General features: G+C 37.5%; 1 protein-coding gene across 3 annotated transcripts in view; it reads right to left on the bottom strand.

Moving 5' to 3' along the window:
- The window catches only part of LOC135073110 (protein scalloped), a 94,391-nt gene that overhangs the window by 14,188 nt on the left and 58,481 nt on the right, over positions 1-21,722 (bottom strand). For all 3 annotated transcript variants that reach the window (XM_063967149.1, XM_063967150.1, XM_063967151.1), the window contains 2 exons: positions 10,468-10,598; positions 7,197-7,326 (listed from right to left, as the gene is read on the bottom strand). In XM_063967149.1, coding sequence (XP_063823219.1) covers positions 7,197-7,326; positions 10,468-10,598 — 261 coding nt within the window. The remainder of the gene's footprint in view (positions 1-7,196; positions 7,327-10,467; positions 10,599-21,722) is intronic.

Raw genomic sequence — 21,722 nt, 5'->3', positions numbered from 1 at the left:
TATAATTAATGATCCTCTCCACGTCCAATGGCTCGATACCCGCAGGATTCCAAGTTTTGAAAAGGACCGCCTCAACCAGTGTAACCCTGTCAAGGCTTACGAGCTGGATGCGCCTATCCTTGTTCGTCCCAGCCATTCGATACGTTGCCTAATCGATGCCTGGTATGGTAACACAGAATCGTTCAGGAGAGTGCAAGAAAGAGGTGCAGTAACCGCAGTTAAGGAACGGCTGGGACAAACAAGGATAGGTGCATCCAGCTCTTAAGCCTTGACAGGGTTAAACTGGTTGAGTCGGCCCTTTACAAGGCTTGGGAGCCTGCGAGTGACGAGCCATTGGACGTAGAGAGGGTCAATAATTATACGTACAGTCGCGGAATGAAAAGGTTCGTCACCTTAGTGTCGGTTTTCGCTTGCACTAGGGACTGTAAGAGTCAAACCTGCCAACATAACCGTGCAAGAAACAGTGATGCTAACATTTAAATAAATAGGTATGACGTTTGCTAACGAATAAAGTTTTGCTTGTTTATTTTTCTATCCCATCAGTGCGATGTTACAAAATGTAGTTTTTTTATTTAATAGATAATGGCAGGTTGAACCAACAAGAAGGTTTTAGTTTATCAATCATAATAATCTTCTTGACAAGTTAAGTCGTCAAACAACTTTGATCTGAATAATTTTGAACTTTACTGTCGAACAGTTAAAGATTATTTTCTCTAACTCGAGATTATTCTGTAACATAGTTTTAAAAGGTAATATGTGCTCGTGATTCGTTGAAGGAATCAATTTGAAAACTGACGAACCTTTTCATTCCGTGACTGTACATTTTGTACTTTTTCGAAGGTAAGCACGAGAACGGTTTGTCCAATACATAATATTATGTATTATGAATTTGGTCTTATTCAATGCAGGATTAATAAATGCCCTTCAACCGTCATGAAGACCAGTTTTTGATAGGGTAAGTCCTTTACGCGATATAACCGTAAAACCGAAAAAACGACCCTTTCGGGGGCCCTACCACTTAAGCACAACTCCATCGAAGTCGAAAATTTAGGATAGTCATAATGAGTAACAAATGAAGCCATTAAAACAATAAAATCTTTTGTAGGAATTATTTCCGATTTCAAATGTAATTCTATGGGCCTATTAGGCAGTTCGATTTTTTAAGTTGTTTATTTAATCAATATTGATTTCTATTATTTTCATTAAAACGTCATTAGCCGGTTAGTAACTAATAACAATGTCAGTTACCAACTGGTTGGTTACTTCATTAAATGATTAAACTTTTTATCTTTTTATATTTTCAAAATAAAAATTATTTAAAAATATCCCTAGTATATTCCTAGTTATATGAGTATTAATTTACATATTATTCTAGTATTAAAAGCGGTTAATAACTTCATAAAATAACATCAAAGACTTGAAAGATCACCTACCGAAAATTCAAAATTTCCAAAGCTTGCTACATGCAAAGCGGCACCCAACGGCACAAGAATTGTATGTCATCTTGATCGCCATGTATGGTGCAATAGCTCATGTGAGTACCAGCCCTTCAGTTCTATTCAGTTTTAAAAAAATCCACTTTAAGTGTTTTTTTCCATACAAAAAAAATAAAAATATTTTTTTTCTCACACATGGAGCTACTCATACCCTTTATACTATATTAGTAAGACAAAGGGAGGTATACTAAACACAATACATATTTTTATTTATTAATTTCTGACATTAAGTTTCTATGGTATGGGAGCTTCATTTTCAGACCACTGTGCGGCGTAAACTTTTCACGGCGGGTGTTAAGCTAAAATTAGTAAGTGCGGCCACTCTAACAAATTACTGTTAGGCCGAATTAGTTAGAGGATAAACACACCGTATAAACGTGGCTTCCATGTGACATCGGACGCGAATTAAGAGTGCTTTCACCCGAATCGTCGTATGCATCTCTATTAATAGCGGTGCAGAGGGATCAACTCGGGACGTTTCTATTCCACACAGAGTAGAAAAACAAGAGATCATTATTTATTAGTTCGTTAGTTGGTTAATTTGGTCCACTGCCAGCGCTCTCGCGCGCTTCAGATGAAATTGTGCGTGTGCGCGCCGCGTATGAATATTAAACAATTTCTTCAGTTACGTTCAAAATACCATTTTCATTTATTTAATCACTTCGACATTGATATCTTGTTCGAACGTCTTTTTTTATTTACGTTGTAATGTGGGCGTAGATATTTTTATTATACTTTTCAGCTATAAATAAAACGGATTTATTACTACTTAGGTAATTTATTCATCAACTAAGGTATTGGAGATCCATCAGAAATACATTAACGCCGTACCTACTTGCGGATGGTCTCATGATTGTTTTTCGGCTAGAATTTATGCGTTTACATTATGATCAAATAAACCATTTAGTAATGATATTTAAACTCAAAATAATGATTTCAAGTTCAGAAAACCATGAACCTAAGGCAATAAAAGATATGAAAGAGAAGATTAAAAATAGACGTTGCAAGAAGATTTCAAGTCAAGCATAAATTTCAGTTCAAAGAACCATGCCCAATAAAAGAAACATTAGAATTTGACTTGTATCTGGATTCGTGGAAGAAATTCACGCTGACCCAAACAGGAGCTATGCGATGCGAATCCTACGAAAGGGTTGCGACGGGTCTAAGGAGGATTTCTTGGGAGACAATCGGGAGTTATGCCCAGGGCGGGCGGGGCGCTAAACAACGGGTGGTGGCCCGCCCCTTCTTTATATTTTCTTACTGCGTTCGCCGCCTAGCGGCGCGGCCGGGCCCCTTACACGCTCGCTCGCTCACTAATTGCGCATTCTTCGCATAGTTTAGCCCTCCCGAGCCCCCCCACCCCCCCGGACCACGTGAAGCCGTGCGCCGACGAAACTTTCATACTCCCAGGATATTGAGCGGTTTTGAATGTCTTAACTCACGAACACGCCACAGGAGTAGCAGCAGCAAGTCTTTGTTCGCTGCAACGCACCAGTAACTTCCCACATTCAACTATTACGCGACTCCCAAAGTCCCAACTCCTAATCACAGGTTAAGATGCGATTGATTGGAATAGTTCCCGTCACAGTAATTATAACAATCGGGATCTCTATTAGAAGCACAACAAGGTAACATGATAAGGGAACTTCGGGTACTGGAGTTCTGTGAAGTGCTTGATCGGCTTTGGAACGTGTCGGACTTTTACGGATTGTTTTTGTTTGTACGTTGAAACTTTTTGTCTGTCTCTATCTTGTGTTCTATCTCAGTCTTACATACTGTTGCGTGCAAGTGATTTTTATTTTGATCTGTTACCATGATTGCAATAGTCTACAATAGCGAAATTAAGTGCAATCATTAACTTTTTTACATTCACAAAACAAAACTAAGCCATTGAGAGTAGAAGTGAGATATTTCAAGTAAGAAATTTTCCAGTGATTCTGTTCACGAAACATGAATAAATGCTCAACATAAGTAAACGTAAGAATACGACGTACATTTTCTTTTTATATTTTCGAGTCACATTTCAGTTATTTACTAAAACGACAAACGTGTGTGGAAGAGCCTACATTAAAAGCTTGAAGCCAAGTGGGATAAGAAAGTATTTCAACTTTCAAACTGTAATTCCTTTTGAAAGCGTTTATTTCCGCGAATCAAGCAAGTAACGACACTTACTCCTAGAGCACTTCGAAACTCAGAATAAAGAAAAATAGTAAAACTCCTTTCCAGTTTCTGGAATCTACACTTATTATGAAGCGTTTCCAGTTACGTCTTGTGGAAACGTGAATGAACACGAAAATACCACCATTCTTGAGTTCCATAATACACTGAAGAAAGCGGGACGACAAGGGTGTAAGCTAGATTTAGATGAATCTATTTATAGAAAGAAAACACGAAATTATTTTTTTAAACTGCCACTTAGTTCAGTTCAGTTGAACTTCATGCAGTCGATATTAATTCTCAAACTTTATTCATATCTTTTTATTTGATCATTTTGCCAAGACTTGTTTAATCTTTTGCGTCATCTTTTTAAGAAACAAATAACCTACAACCAAATACCAAATGCTAATACGGAGTTTAAACTTCAAAAATTTAAAACAACAGGTTTAAGGTCAACATTATAAGAATTACACAGCTCTATTATTTGTTCGCATTTCCGCCCTCGATTTACAATCTCTACACGCCTCTTTACTTGGGCTTACAACAAATACTTGTGTGTTTCTCAGTAATTAACAATAACATTAAAACACTCTATCAACTGTGGCTGTACAAGCCTACTGATCAAAGTCAGAAGTCAAGAAGTGACAACTCCGTAGTAAAATAAGACTGAAAATAAAAGACAGCTACGAAAGTCGACTCTACAGAGGGGTGAGTGGACATGAGAGGACAGAGGGTGTCTTCCAGTCGCTAGATTAAGCTCCGCGGGACACGTCCGCGAGTAATGTCGCCATATATTGTCCACGACGCGCGACGCAATTATAGTGTACCGTCTAAATATAGGGTCCTTTACATTTTATTGGGCAATGTAAGTGTCACGCAATAAAGGGAATAATGGAGCATCAGCACACCCTCCATAAGCAATTGACAGCTAAATGTGATTGATTTGGAGTTTAATTGTGCTTCAAAAAGGAAATAAGCTACGGAGACGTGCATTGAGTTTTACGTCATCAATCCTTCATACAAGTAAAAAAAAAACAAAAGACAATCGTTTTCAGTGGCTTGTGGTTTGCGAGGTGGATATATTAATTTCTGAAATGTCATACGAGATGCTTTCTTCTGCATTAACCCAGTAAAGGGCTGTGATAATTAAATCACGATGGCACAAAAATGCTCAGCATCCAAGTAACCCTCCAAAACGACCTGTACCTCTAATTTCGTCCAGAATCCGGTTAAGATTTAGCAATTAAAACATGGCATTTCTTTCCGTCTATTAAATCACTTAAGGTGGACACATCGCTTGTGGCGAATTTGTTTAGTAATTCCATTTGGCGGGACGGGCAGTCCTTTAATTAAAAGCGAGCTTAATGTGCCCCGAGTAATGGGTGTCCGGCTGTAACGCCTAGCCCTTAGTAGTAATTGTCTGACGTCAATTGTTTTCCACGATATTAAAATACACTACGTTACGGCACTGATCGTTGACTTCGCTAGTGTTTATTGTTTAGATCCTAATGGTATGTATAATGTTTTCATTTGCGCTTCAATGAAATTACTTGGTCAAGGGCAGATTTTTGATGCTGCAGTATTATACTAGCGGCTTGACATACCAAAGTAGGTACAGTCATACTTCTTTATTTTCTGAAAATCAGTTGAAAGCTTGCATTGTCCCCAAAGTTCGAGGGAGCAAAATATACATACAATTATGTCAGTCTGACTTTGGAATCGAATTCAAGACTTCGAGGTCGTCTGAGTTAAACTCTTCAGCTACTGGGTCTATGGAGGCGTTAAAACATAAGTTCAATTCATTCCTAAATTCGTGACACAAAACCAGTTTCTCGGAATATTACCGATTTTCGATAAAAAAATTCAGGCGAAATTCCTGGAAATGGATTTGCTACAATATTTTATCATCGTCCGATAATCTTTCAAAATTCAATTCCTCATTTTCACCGCCAATATCTTAGATAAACAAGTCATATATAACAGAAGCTGAGGATTTCCCCAGCTGTTAATTTACCGAGGGCAAAAGGTTTATTTTTGTAGCAATCGTCACGTCGCGTTAACGAGCTTCCTTAACACTGTAACGTGAAAAAATTCGCTTTCCACGCCAGTCTTAGAGGAGCTTTTGTTTATATCGAGTTCAACACTTCCCAAGATCATAAACGCCATAATTAAAATAACTTCGCCGCTTCCTGGCTCTTAGATGAGTTTTTAACTAATCAGCTACTTATAATTCGCTTTCTAAATTGTTAAAGTCAAAATCGGATGTTTAAAGCCATTAAAAGATCCTTTGTGTTATTTGCGTGCAACTCATTTCAGCAGAAATTCAATGACAAAATTAATCATCTCACAACAATCACACTAGACTTGATGGTGTAGTAGAACAGTAGATGCCGTCCCCGGTTAAATGAAGTTATTATATGATTAAATACCTACTGAATTAATATTTGCGAACGGGTGAAGCACACGTACTTTCCACGAAACCGGGACTCGGTCAGATCGAGATAATTATTGTCGGTTCACGTCTCCCCGGAATCCTATTGCGCAAACCGCTTTGTCGGCTTGGCATCAATACCTATGGCTTTGTCTCGTGCCTCGGCCATTGTTCATTGGCCTTGATACCGCTTCATAATACAACAAAATTGACATGTACGCAATGTTGGAGTAAGCGGTCCTCGATACGGGAGGTTACACGCGTGAGCGCGGCGAAAGTGATATGCTGAATCCATTACGGGTCAATTGTTTTAGCTCTTAGAGAAGTTTCATCCTTCATTTACTTCTGCTCAATTGGAGGGGCTCATGCTTCTTTAGTGGAGACTAAAATTTAGTGATAATGATGAAATAAAAGCTACCAAATGGGTAAAGTGTACATTGGAGAACAGTGAGCTGCCGTGAATTGGGGTTTCAATCAAATTTTGTCCAATAACAGATCGAGTTTGGCTGATAAGTACTAAAGGGCTTAAATAAAGTACCGCGCACGCCTGGACTCACTGTTCATAAAGAGCAGTGAGTTTTGCCATGGAATGGGATTAAACCAAACTTTGTCGAATAATGGGTTGATTTTGGTCGATGATTAAGTGCTAAAGGGTACTCTAGCATGTCCGGACTCACAGTATATCTGCATGAACAGAAACGACAAAAATTAACAATCATACAGTGCAGTGACGTGCCGTTTGCCATGGATTGGGATTAAACCAAACTTTGTCCAATAATGGGTTGACTTTGGTCGATGATTTAGTGCTAAAGGGTTCTCAACTCTAGTATGCCCGGACTCACCGTACATCTGCATGAACGGCAAAAATAAACAATCATACAGTGCAGTCATAAAGTTTGCCGTGGATTTGGATTAAATCAAACCTTGTCCAATAACGGATTGATATTAAAATTTGCTGATGATGAAGTGCCAAAGGGCTTATTCGGACAGCTTGTTCGGACTGACCGTACATAAAGAGCAGTGAGCTTTGACATGAAGTGGGTATTAAATAATGGTTTTGACTTTGGTCGACAATGAAGTGCTAAAGGGTACTCTAACATGTCCGGACTCACCGTACATCTTGCCCTCATCGGAGAGGATGATCTTGCGCCGGCCGCAGGGAGGGTAGATCGCCAGCGCCTCTTGGAAGCTCTGTTCGATGTCCGGACTCCATACTCCTTCCGCGTCCGCCGCCGACAAGTCCTGGAAATGCGGTTGTTAGTCAATAGATAGAAATATCAAGAAGAAAAAAGCTTCAACCACACCAACGCGTGCCGATCGCCATCGCCGGCGCGATCATAAGCTAATGACAGGTCGCGCGACCCATGACAGTACGCGCGACTTGTCATTGGCCGATGATCGCGCCAGCGATAGCGATCTGCACGTGTTGGTGTGGTTGAAGCAGCCCCCCTAGACAAAACGCACTTTTTGATCGAATCAAAAATCGAATCAGTCAAAACTCCATACAAAAAAGGGGCTTTTCGACCACTTTTCGACTGGTTTGCGATTATAATTTGCACTTTGTCTGAACCCACAGAAGAAGGTACGTATATAAGTTTACTAATAAGGGCCTACAATCTAAAAAAATAAATAATATAGAATTTGAATTTGACGATCATTCAGATCAGACCACGGGACGTCCACTGCTAAACATAGGCCTCCCTCAAATTTCCTATTTTCCGGTTGGTAACAACACGCGTCCAGCGCCTTCCTACAGTCTTTATAAGATCTCGTTTGCCGTTATACTCGTAGATAGATAAGAAATTAATTACACACCACACCAAATTGGCAAATACAATTAAAGGAATACAAAATTTAAATACGATTAGTGCTATCGTTAGGAAGCGATCTCTTTCAGACAATCCAGGGAAAGAACAATAATTTAGGATAAAAGGTACATTATTTCACGGACTCATTTGTTTATTTTCACTTCTTTTTATAGGCGATAAAGTGAATCATTAGCGAAAAATCTTTTGCTTGCCAAATCATGACTTCACGAAACAAGAAATACATAATTTGTAAAATTCCGTGTGCGACATCAAATTATTCTTACTACTCCTTAGAAAGACCATAAATAATTGCTTTTAATAAACAACTTCAAACCAAAACATAATCTATAGCATCTATGTTTACTTCGATCTCTCTTGTCAACATCGAGCTCATTTCGAAGTAATTTCTTTGTGTTTAATCTCGAATTAAATTGCGCAATCAATTAAAGGGCACATCACAAAACGCGATTTAGTCATAAAACGATGTTGTAACGTTTGATGTTACGCCTTTTCGCCTCAGATTCGGATACAAAATGAAATTTAATACAGTAGGGTTCTGCTTTATTACGAGGAAATGCTTGATATAATAATAATAATAAATATCTTTGGACAATCTCACACAGCGCCATCTAGCCCCAAAGTAAGCAATTAATATGCTTGTGTTATGATATAATGCAATAGATTTTACGTGAATTGATAAAAGTAAACAAACTACCTACATCGTTTTCATTTCATAAACACACAATAGCTATTAGTATAATTTTATCAACATTTCATCAAGGAAAAATTAAATAGCTAATTTTCTACGAAAAAATTCAATAGCTGTATCTTTGAAAGCTCTATAATAATAAACAGAATTATAAAGCTTGTCTGTGAGCGATGTTGGCGAGTCAAAAAAAAATTATAGCATATTATGCTAATCACAAACATTACTATGACACACGGATCAATCTCAGAGCTCTATTCAACGCTGTGCGTTAGATTTGCTGCTTCACTTAAGCAAGCATCGTTTGTGAATACGGGCATTAGACACAAGATAAAAACTTGAAAAACTTCAAGCACATGTTCTTTGCAATTCCCCAGACTTGGAAAATAAAGTATTACATGTTCCTTACTGAGCCTGCTGTTAGAGTAGGCGCAGACCGTTGATTTTTCATCGGCCGATAGTTTAGTCGGGCAGTTGATCAGTATGGGCATGTATGGGAGTGCGCACACTACCGCCCGATTCCTATATTCAATCCTTTTCCAAATCCGGATTACAACTGTCAAATTGAATTCAGTTTTAGATTTTATTTCCAAAATGTTCGATGCATTTACACTTTAATATTGTTTAAATAGTCTTATAAACAATATAAAAATGTAAAAACATCAAAAACCGCAGATATTTTGGCCAAAAACAGTTTAAAATTTGACAGTTGACAATCCAAATCCGTCCAATTTGGATTAAGATTGAATATAGAAATCCAGCATACGCCGATTCGATTTGGCCGATTCTTCATACAATTTGAAATAGGGCACAACTATCGGCCATCTAAAAATCAACGGTGTGCGCCTACTCTTACAGTTTCAGTTGCGCACAAAGCGTGGAGTGCGTCATTGTAATTAATAGACTCGCTTCTATTCTCAAAAGAAAATAAAAATAACCGCCCTCGTCTTGGTCCGGCGTCGAAAACATCGTGAATCACGGTTCCTTGAAACCACTCGAAATGAACGTTTCTGTTTTGGTTACACTAACCGGAGTCAATATTTACGGGTTAATTCCTACAGAAATTAGTAACCCACTTTATTGACGACTGAATTTATTGTCTGTTTAGTTTAGTTGATAGAGATTTATTAATTCATTGGTATTGGTGATCATGTTTGATATTAGTAGGATGTACCTATTGTGAAATAATTTAGAATTTATCGTATGTGAAAAGGAAGAATCTACATAATTTAATATTCATATTAAAAAGTTCCTATTTATAGAAATGCCTGGCAAAACGCGTTATCCTGTTACAATATTAATATTTGACTATTGTACATGTGCTGTATTAGTAGGAGTACCTGATTGGTCTCTGAATATATTAGACCGACACTCGGTGATAGAGATTAAAAGGATGATGATGAGAGAGAAAAGTTAGTGGCAGTAGGCAGTAGCCATAAGAGTCTGAGTGGGGGCAATATATGGGGTAGAGTTAATGACTGTCACTAACATTGCCGGATATACAATGAGTATTTGAAGCTGTGTGGCCGTATGGTTCCGGCAAAGTAGAATAGCATCATACCTACTTTTTCCTTACGTTAGAATAGGCGTCTAAGCGACAAATGGGCGAACATCAGGCCTAGTTAACCCACCTGGCCAGCATGGAAGGTATAGGCAAAATTCTCTACTTGTAGCCCTTGTAGGTAAGTTTGAGACATGGCGGCGTGCTCATGCGATGGTAACTAATGATCTGATGACAATAAAAGTATTCTAGGGTTGTGGCAGCAGTACCTTCTCGTCGTCGCTCGCATCGCTGACGTCGAGCCGATGGTGTCGGGCGACTTTCATTCGTCGTCTAAGTTCATAAGTTTTAAATTATGGTGGCAGTACCTTCTCGTCGTCGCTCGCATCGCCGACATCCAGGTGTTTGGCATCGGCGCCGCCCGAGCCGTTGGTGTCGGGCGCGCCGGCCGGCGTGCTCCATGGAGACGCAATGGTGCCGGCTGCGAGCGCACCGCTCGCTGTAACAAACAAAAAGGGAGGTTAGTTATCACTTCTACTAAATTATTCCGTTGCGGGTTCAATAACAGTTTAACTTTCCCCCGGGACAAAAATTCACTGTTTGTGTTTTTGTTAGCTAGCAGTAAAACTGTAGATTCTGACTACACAGGAGTTGCAGCGGTGGGAACGAGAGGTACGAATAGTTCCGTTTTCTACTAAACAATGAAAACCAATTGTCAAATAATAGTGTTCTGTAAAACCTGGACTGCAAAGTATAAGACACCCCGCTGCCGCGGCGCTGACTACAAACTGATGGTCGATGAAAAGTCACTACCTAGTTTGCGGGGTGTCAAGGCTTTCTTAGATGAGATACAAGATTTTCGATTAAAACATTTTAGATCTTGTTATTTATTATTAAATGAAGGAACGGAGAATAATATTTGTTATTATTCACCCCATTTGACGTCTATGAAAACTCTACATTACTAATTAATGTCATTGATAACTTGAAAGAGAAGACATTTAATTGACTCATATTGGAAGTAAACCTGCTAAAAGCTGAACCATTTTTAGCATCTAAATACTCGTAACTGAGTTTCTTTTTATTCTTTTTCCGCATCACAAACTAAACCCATTTGGCTAACGCGTTTCATTTCACCTGAGCATTCGGAATAGTAAAAACCGCGTCAAATCCGACTACATCTTGTTGTTTGTTTGTTGGCGAGAGTGGACCATTGTTACTATACTACAATGTCAGACCGATGAGTTGGGGTTAGGCTGGAGATACACTACGAGTAGTTAGTGGAATAAAAGTGTATTGCTGTGTATCCCGAATGAATACTTTGATCTCTAGTCTCTCAGTATATTTTAGCTGAGTTGCACCATCTAACTTTGACCATAACTATAGCGATAACTGGTGTTTTTGTATGGAATTTGACAGATTTTTGACGTTTGTCAAAGTTAAAGCAAGATGGTGCAACCTAGCCTTATACTCGTAAATAAATGAGTGATTTATAGCTGTTTGACTTTTGGAATAAGTACCTACGAACGTATCTTTTTCGTAGTGACCGGGGCGGGGACAGAAGTCGGTGAAAAATTGAAGAGGAGGCCTATGTTCGAAGACGAACCCTAAAGGCTACTATAGATAGATAAATAGATAGCATCAAGGAAGTTGTGTGTGTGTACTTACTACTACCTGCTACTGCAGGTAATAAAAACCTGTCATTTAATTAATTGCGTCATGGTAACTATTCATATAAACTAACTAACTAACCACTGACCGTTTGGTGTAGTGGTTCGAAACGGACTACTATTCCGGAGGTAGCGGGTTCGATTCCCGCACAGTACAAACATTAGTGTGCATGAACATATTTGTTTGTATTGGACTGGGTGTTGTCTATGTATAATAAGTATGTATTTACAAAAAAAAAAGTATTTAAGTATGTTTATATCCGTTGTCTAGTACCCATAGTACAAGCCTTGCTTAGTTTGGGACTAGAAGCGCAGTGTAAAATGTCCAAGGATATTTATTATTATTATTACTGACCGAATACAGTGTGTCTCTATCTTTACCAGCGCTGCAACCGCCATGAATCATGTCAACATTTGTCGAAGTCAACGTAAGTAATTATCGCTGTGGTTTCACACAAATAGACTCGCAAGTACCCACAACTCCATTCAAGTGATGCAATCGCTTCGGGATACCGGGAATTAATTATTTATATTAATTGAGGAAGATGAGTGTTTTATTTAAATATACAGGCTGTTGTAGAAATACTACGTTACACATCGGGGAGGCCTATGTTCAGCAGTGGACGTCCTGCGGCTGAAATGTTGATGATGATATTATTTCGATCAAAAATTGATCGAACGTTACACATGAATTTTAATATACGAATAAATTAAAGTAATTTGTTTAACTACAAACAGTTTTAACCTAAGCATGGAGGTGGCTACGAAAACCTCAATGAAAACTCGTAAATACCTATGACGCTACACTTTCACTAAGCCTTGCTTCAAATATGACATAGATAACTCTTTCAGTTTTCAGTTGAAGTCGGAATGGGATGCCCTGTTTAAAAATCTATTAAGTTACCCATTTATATCCTTGTTTATTTCCTGTAAATGAAGCGCAGAGCTATAATCTGTTTGTATTTATTATTAGAAATATTGTTCCTAAAAGTTTGTGTTATACACATTTATAAGAATTGAAATAAACGCTGCTCATTTATGTCCAAAGAAATTCATTAACTCATAAAGTTGCACCTTTGAGCGGCCGCCCTCTGAAACTTCTAAAAGCGCTGTAAAAGCAAGCAGCGTGTAATAGTTCAGTGCGGTTGTCTGACGTCACAGAGTTTGTCGGATGCGTGCGAGTGAACTTCCAATCGCATTGTCGATATAATACAGTTAGCTTCCAGCCAATACTGAGATAAACGCTCGATCCAAAGCTAATAGTTTCAGCTTTGAGCTAACTCATTGAAATAGCTCACGAGCTAGTGGCGTAGGAACATACCTAACCCCACAAAGTTGTTTGCGTTACGGTGGCCATAAAAAGGCCCTAATCCCAGACATAAACGGGAATACACAAATGTTAAATACCTACGAGAACGCGTGCCGCCAAGAATGTTTATTCAACAATAAAACTGAAAAATTCAATCTGCTCTTACCGAGAAGAAAATTTTCTTAATACCAAATATAATCTTTGTTTCCTCGAGCCGAGGTCGTAGGCATTCCGGAAATTTTCATATTTACTGCTAGAAATATGCAGGTACGAAATGTTTACAGTATAAATATAATATCAAAACAGAGAATTTCTTTATGAAGATCAGATCCGCGGAGGCAAGTATTTGCCCGCCTTGCGACGCTATTGCCTTTCGCTACTTTATAAAATCTTATCTCTCACTACATACCGGAATCGTATTTTTATCAAAAAATTTTTGCAACTATTCGTTTAATATCTGAGTTTGAATGCACAAGTTTTATTCCAGTTAGTATGTCAGTTGCGTAATACGAGAAAACTCATAACATAAGATTAAATAAGCATCAATTTAGACTTTTAACTGGGTGATATTCAATATTTAGATCAATCACAGGATCTATGTCTGAGATTGAGAATTTTAAGCGTTGTTTTGTAAATACGAGAGATAAAAGCTAACCGTGTAATGTTCAGATACATAAATAAGTATTTAGTATTTGGGATGAGAATAATAGTTGTAAATTATAAACAGCATTAATTACATCCTTCGTTCTACTTTCCATTACTTAACGGAAATAATATTTATATTCGACACAATCATTCACTTCCTTTGAATGAAAGTACATTAAACATTTAAAAGTATTAATTGTACCTACTTCGTTTAACCATTTAAACCATTTAAGAGAATCGTTCTTTCCTTCCCTTTGAGCAGAGTGTGCTCATATTATTTAATATAATATTGATATTATTAAGTATTAACACGTCATAGCATTTTTTATCGCAACGTTATGAATGTACTCGTACGTCAGATTTTATTAACAGGAAAACGGCCTGATCATTTCATTAAGTAATTATACACCACTAAATTTTTATCACCGAAAAAAAAAATTCTGGGTAATGAGTTATTGATACTGATCCCATTTGTGCAAAAAAAGAAGTTAAATAAAGTGACTCAAAATTTCCTCCTAAAATTGGTAATTTATGGACACACGCGCCGCTAGCACTATTTACGTATGATAATGTAACACTTATTAGAAATCAAAATGGTCTAAGTTAGCTAAGTATGTAATAATAACACTAGAAGCGTGTTCGAGGCGTGAGCGAGACAGACAGATCGATGCAACGTGCGAGCGCGTACGACTACTCCAGCGAGCAGCGGAGTGACAAAGCTGTGACGCATAAAATACGGACTAAAGAAAATTTAATAAAAAAATTAACTTTATGAAAAACATTTCTTTTTCTTTTGCTTTAAATATTTCACACGTTTCTACATAACCTGTTAAAAATTTTTCGGTGATAAAAATTTAGTGGTGTATATTTCAGTACAATAATAACAATTAATAGTTCGATATAATGCGTATTAAGTTTCATTTAATACGCATGATAATATTAATTTTTGTTTAACCTGCAATGACGCAGTCAACAAGTTATAAATTATAGGTACTTATACAATAAAAGCGAAAGCTTATAGAGGCCGCTATGAGTTTTATTGACAAGGAAATCGGATTTACCTAAAATAAGTACCTACAATCAAATTATGATAGCTCAAAAAGTAATTGAAGTCTCTATGCTTTCAATGTAATTTTCTAATTTCAATTTGTGACCTTTAGCTTTTTCGACAACATTAGAAACAGACAATGTTCTTGCCTTCATTTGTTTCCATTTCATTAAATGGAAGATTCTTTTGGCCTCAACTGCATCAAAGCGTTCAATAATGACACGGTACAACCGCGATACCATGGCGTTCATGATTGTCCCCGTAATATCCGCCGATGTAGTGTCAAGTGGCACATAGAGGGTTTCAATTAGTTCAATTCTAGTGACTAATACGAGCTGCGCTCCGCAAAGGGAGCGTAACGTGCAATAATTAAAATAATAAAGCACCCGGCCTTTGTGGACGTATGACAAGTGTCCGCAATAAAGGTCCTGGGGGTAGGGCTGCATATTTTCTTTTCGGGACGAATTACGGCTTTTTTTGGAACAGAACCACTTGGAAAGTCAATTGTGAATATGTCAGTATCAACGAAAATACAAGCAGAACTCAATAGTTCAATGGTTTTAAGATTAGAAGTAGGTTGGATTTTGATTGTTCTTTTTTATTTCAAACTTTTTATGTGAGATTGTCCTGATGTTCTTATAGACAATTGTTGTTATATACAGTTTCCACTTTATCTTTTAAACTGTGTTTCTACAATAGTAAACAGAAGTTCTGTTTACAAACTTTTCCTTTTTAACTAGGGAATATTCAATGCTATTTACCGGGATGTCCCGAGAAAAATACGGCAGTTGGCAGCCCTAATAAAAGGGACGCGATGCGACCCGCACTTTTGCTTATAAGTATGATATTCAGTGGTGCGATTCGCGAGGGGTTTTGATGGTTATGAATGCGTTTGAGCGACGACAATGTGCTCAGTTTGTGTATGTCCTCAGTTGTTCTATTGTTTTGCTCCTAATATTATCATTTAGGCGAAAACAAGGGGGATTATAGAAGTAGGGGACTCTACATCTTGTTTTAAGGGACAAGTGTTTTATTTAATGATTACACAAATTTTCTTAAAGTAGTTTGTGAAAATGACTCTGTATTATTACAGCATATTTTATAGTGATGATTCGAAAGCTGACAGAGCTCCTTGACCTCTTTTTGTGGCAAAAAAGTAAAATCAAGTAAGAATTAATATAAATGTATTTGGTATAGATACTAATAGGTCCTTGCCAGACAAGTTAAATAGACATTTCAACAAATTGTATAAGTACATGTTGCACGATTATGCCAATTATCACTCATTGCGCCCATGAACTTCAATGACTCTCGTTAACAGATGTATTTCAAGATTGTGGTTACAATTAGCCTTTCTTTGTACTCATAGGATTTTACGCATCCTATCCAATATCGTAGAAAAGAATGATTCGTAAACATATACCGAATCTTGCATTTCAGAAAGACATCTTTTACATTAGATTTAGACTACACAATGACAATAAATTGATTTGTAGAGTTTTGCATAAAATTAATAACTAGCGACCCGCCTCGGCTTCGCACGGGTGCTAAGTAAAACCTTTCTCTTGAATCACTCTATTAAAAAAACATATTAAAATCCGTTGCGCAGTTTTAAAGATCTTACATAGGGACAGACAGCGGAAAGCGACTTTGTTTTATACTATGTAGTGATGTTTATTTCTCTTGTATGTCAGTTAGATTTTCCTAACAAAGCACAATATAAAAAGGTAATAAATTACTGATGTGCTTTTGAAGTAAGTCTCAGTAAGGTTGAACTTTGTTTCTTTAGCTTTCTATCACCATTAGCGTATAGAAGGGCATGTAACACAGCTCTACCTCTTGCTAATTGCTCCTTCAATCAGTGTTAAGGATCGTGACCCCTCTATTTGGTCTTGTTGATCTCTATCATCACTAACGCCCGTATTCACAAACGATGCTTGCTTAAGTGAAGCAGCAAATCGAACGCACATCATTGAATTGAGCTCTTTGATTGGTGCGTCCACGCGCACTGTGAGACCTCATAGTAATGTTTGTGAATATGGGCGTAATACAACTTGTACGAATGATCACATCAAGTTAAGAACTGTGGCTCTATGCACTTGTATTAAGTGTGATTTTTGTAATGAAAGTGTGTTGATGCTATCGGTCTAAAACACAGATCATATTTGGTATGCTTATTAATGTATCGGTATAGTTTTAATGTACCGATTATCATAAACATGCTGCGCTTTGCTAACATGGTCAAACATCTTCGGTCGAACTATAAATAAATCTAGTATAAGCTCTCCAGAACGATTCAGACTGGAGTGGGTGGTACAAAGCAGCTGTATTTATAGAACATAATAACGCACAAACGGATTATGTATTAGGATATTAATAGATCGCATGTTACTCAATGCATGTTTCCTTATACGGCATGCCCAAAATTGATTTCGCGAGATTCATTTTTGAGATTATTTTTCAAGACTGTCATGTTAATAAATATGATTCTAATTAGTAAAATTGTAAAGATTAAAGATTAAATGTAGATTCGTCTAAGCACTACTTGCTCAAAAATCATTTAAACTCGCTCTTATAGAGACGTTAACTTTGTGTCAAATGTATTGTTAAAATTAACAAATTATGGTTAAGTAACTAAATGTCTCTAAGAACTTCCTAAAACTTCCAAACCTGTTTCATAAACAATTCCAAAGCACATAATAAAAAGGCTAAAACATAGATTTACAACCATATTCAAATGATTATGTCGCGAAAATGCCTTGCCCTTGAATCATTTTCGAAGAAAACTCGTTTTAATTTATTTGTATTCGTGCCAAGTGTCATTTAAAAATGCTGTTGTTAAAGTTTCCATGTTCTTAAGAGAAAAAAGGGTCATTACTGTGAACTATTATGCGATATGTATTGCATGCAATAGCCTTAATTGAAAAGCTTTTGCATTTCAAATTTAACCATCCTACTAACCTGGAACGAATTGAGAATATGTATGCGTTAAGTAATTTGGATTATTAATAAGATAAAAGGTTTTATATTAAGTAGATGGAAGTGTAGAAGAGAGACTGAATGGATTCGTGGAGTGGTAAGTATAATGATACTAATAATATCGGCATAAACAAGCAGCAACTTGGCTCTACCGTCTATTTACCGTTTTTCAAACATTTTATTACTCAAAACATTCACGAATTTGAACCCTAAAGGCGTCTCAATTAGGGCAATTAATGACTCTAATAATACTCATGATTTTATTATATCTCTATGCAATCCGACATCTGGAGCTATCCCTAGCGAACACGTTTCATATCGCTGGTACCGCACCGTACTTCTGTTTGGCTATAATGTGTTTTTGTGAAAGGTGATAAGGTGCAAAACTGCGTGAACTGCAGCGAATATCAGGGGTGTAACTCGTATATAGGGTGGCGGCCACCTGTGCGAGGGTTGCCCGAAGTATGTTAATTAATTTTCGGCCGTCCGCCGCCGGCCGATCGGCCTGTGCGGTTTGCCTTTTTTGTTTCTAACTGAACGTTATTAACACGTTTTTAATATCGCCAAATTACGAAACAAGCTTGTTTAATACACCTATATGGATAGATTTTGCTGCAGAATACGTTGGGACTTTTACAGGGGGACGAGTTTTGCGAGTGAGGAAAGAGTTAAGCATGAAATGTTACAATTTTGAACGGAGTGAATATTTGTTCATCTACGAAGTTAAGTAATAAGCAACGACAGACATGACAGTATATTTGAATACAAATATTAATATAGTGAAAACTGAGTATGTTCAGTGTAGAGTTAGATTTAGAATGTAATAATACAGAAAGAGTATGTTGTATTATTTGTCTTGTTTCAGCAGATTACACATTATAGTTACCTTACTCATAATAATAACCAAAAGATTTGTATAGCCATTCAGTGTTATCACATGAGAGTCGCGTGCGCGTTCATTTCAGGTTTTGGCCGTGAAACTGGTTTTCGCGCGCATTTACATAATATGTCATGATTTGACATTTCTCTGTACTAACATGATGACATTTTGGCATGTAGTCTTTAGATTGAAGTAAAATCTATACGAAAACTAGAGCAACTAACATTACAACATCGTTATTGCCGATTGTTGTCACATGCAACGTGACGATAGAACAAGCTATATTTCAGACCTGTATAAGTGTCCTGAAAAAGGCCTTATGGTATTCTATAAAACTAATAAAGAATATGAATTTGTTTAACTTCAATATTCTATCTTCTTCTACATAATATTTATAAAATCGATAGGTCCCTGATTCTCAGAAACTACAAGTGCTAGGAGTCTCCAATTTTGCATGGAGATTCCATTTAGTACGTAGATGCTCTCAAAGAACGGGATCCACGCGTCCGAAGTCGCGGGCGGCCGCTACTCTAAGATAAAGTCAACACTTACAGTGATCAGGATTTATTTTCTTGCAACTTTTCTCTGTATAATCCTTTTTAAAGGAGTGTTTGTCTACCTATTAACGCCCTTTGAAGCCCCAGATGTGAATGTGTTACGGACTAGTTATCGAATCAATAACGATGCGTCCCCTCTCGATTTTCGTCGCGCCGTTATATCAATTATTCAATGGACAACCTCCCCTGAAATGGGGCAGTGGGATTTTATTAATTCCTCATCGGCATACTTAATCGGGAAATTAATATCCGAGTTTGTGATGGTAATGCTTTCTTGTCGGAATAGGTATTGTCGTGGTTAGATGTTTGTACGTGGGTTCATTAATGAGATTAAAATTTTACCTTTAATTTTTTTTTGTAAAATCTTTGTTTGTTTTAATTATTTTAATATGGCTTAAGAAAAGTTTGTTTTAGTTAGGTCATTATTTATCAACCTATAAAAACGGAAGTTTTTCTGATAGAATACGAGTAAGTTAAAATGAAGCCTGTATTTTCTGTATCTGACTGACTGAGACAACTTTTTTACAGACAATTTTGTAAAAATCCTTAGATCACATACGACTGGCCATTTCTCTAGTTTTCTACAAAAGAAAGAGTTCAAATCTAATGTCTCCACGTACCATAACGTGTTTCAAGGGTCATCAAACTGCTGCGCACAAACTAGCTGCAAGCGCGTGCGCACCGCAGTCACAAAGATGTTTACCCGCGCTGCCGCTGTTTACAAACGTATCGCGCGACCACATGCAAATGTAAGGACATTTCATTGCTCTAACATGATGAATTGTATTGAAATAGAATATACTATTTGGTGTGGTATTGACGAAGATAGATCGTTGTAAGTGCAGCAGGTTTAAAAACGATCGCTTTATTTACTATACTACTATGTATTTTGGGAGATGAATGTAGAGTTAGGTAGGGATGACGCAGCAGGACTCCTGAAAGACCAAATGAAAAAGGTACGTTTCCTACTTTTACCTCTTTAAAAGTATGTACTTATTAGTGACGAATGCGCCGGCTACGACAGCATGTGCATTGATAAAATTAATTTTTATTTCCAACACTTAACCGAGCATAGACATAAATCCCATAATTGATACCATTGTCTCACTTTCCACAAAGGTCGGAGTAGTGTAAATGTTTACAGTCGGTGCCATACCTGCGCAGGAGTGCCGCGTCACCAGCGGTAAACAATTGCAGTGACGCACAGGCCTACTGGTTACTTGTGTTTACATCGGTCTAGTACGGGTTACAGAGATGTTTACGCCTCGGCAAAAATGTTTACAAATGTGCGACGCTTGCATACTCGTAGTTGTAGCACAGCAGAAGTAAATGCCGAAAGATCACTCTCTCTGGCTATTTACTACTCTATTATAGCACTGCTTAAAGAGGCTGTAACCGGCACCAAGTGTTTATCATGCAAATAAGCTTTCTTATCAGACAATAGCGTTGGTTAAACGTGTTATATTCTAGCAAAACTGTAAAATACTTGACACTACGCAGCTGTCTTTCTGCCAGTTTAAAAGCTACTCAGATGCAACTTCAAAAAATAAGAAGATACATGTTAGAACAATATCGAGATTTCTTTTAGTACCTTTTACACCTCCGAAGAACTAGTCCAAAAACTTCAAAACTAAAACTATCCAACAATCCTTTCAGTAAGTACAACAAATGTACAAGCAGGTTGAATTGAATGATCCACATTATATTCTTTGATAAACCTTCTGTCCATGCATCCATTATGGACGTAGTGCGTGGTCTTCCAATGTTTTGTCTACGTCAGCAGTCCAGAGTGTGTCAATCGTGATCGACGCGTGGTGGTTTACTTGGAACTGCTCTAAATACCGTGTTACACCTGTGCGTTTCTCCAAAAAGGTCACGTGCAATGTTTACCCTATTGCGTAGAGGAGGATAATTTTATGCACCTAGCTTTGCTACTCAAATAATTTATTTTTGTGACCTGCTATTATTGTTTTTTTTTATAAATCGCAAATTGCTCTGATTCAAGGCTCTACTTCGATAGGTAGGTGTATGGAGAATCTGAATCATCATCATCATCAATCTTATTATTTCAATGTTAGGTACAGCTATTTAAATCACCGGTGTTTTAAATGCGAACATAAACAAGACACCTATCTCATCCAAATTCGACCTCCTTCCTCTTAAATCCCAACTCTTCAAAGAAATCAGTGCAATAAGTATATCTACTTGTTTATAAATCACGGAGTTCTGAGATAGAATTTTCTATTTACTTTGTGAGTAATCGAGGCGATATTTAAATTTGATCAAGCAACTCCCCGATGAGAATCTTTGGTCCACTCGGGAGCACCTCTGAGTCACCGGAACGCTTGCCAACTCCATACTGCCAGATGTAAGGACGTATCTACTTGTGTTTGTTGCGCAATTCTCAACTTTATACGTTATCAGAAACCGAACTAAACTGTACTAAACATAGTGACAATGAATCATATTGTGGGGTACGTCGCAGCTGCGAATCAAGACTCAGGTTGCTGATTGCTGTGGCGAATAACCCTCTCG

The sequence above is a fragment of the Ostrinia nubilalis genome, chromosome 7 (genome assembly GCF_963855985.1).
Source record: "Ostrinia nubilalis chromosome 7, ilOstNubi1.1, whole genome shotgun sequence".
Taxonomy (NCBI): domain Eukaryota; kingdom Metazoa; phylum Arthropoda; class Insecta; order Lepidoptera; family Crambidae; genus Ostrinia; species Ostrinia nubilalis.
Note: the sequence above shows the minus strand (reverse complement) of the source record. Positions and strands in the feature narration are given on the sequence as shown.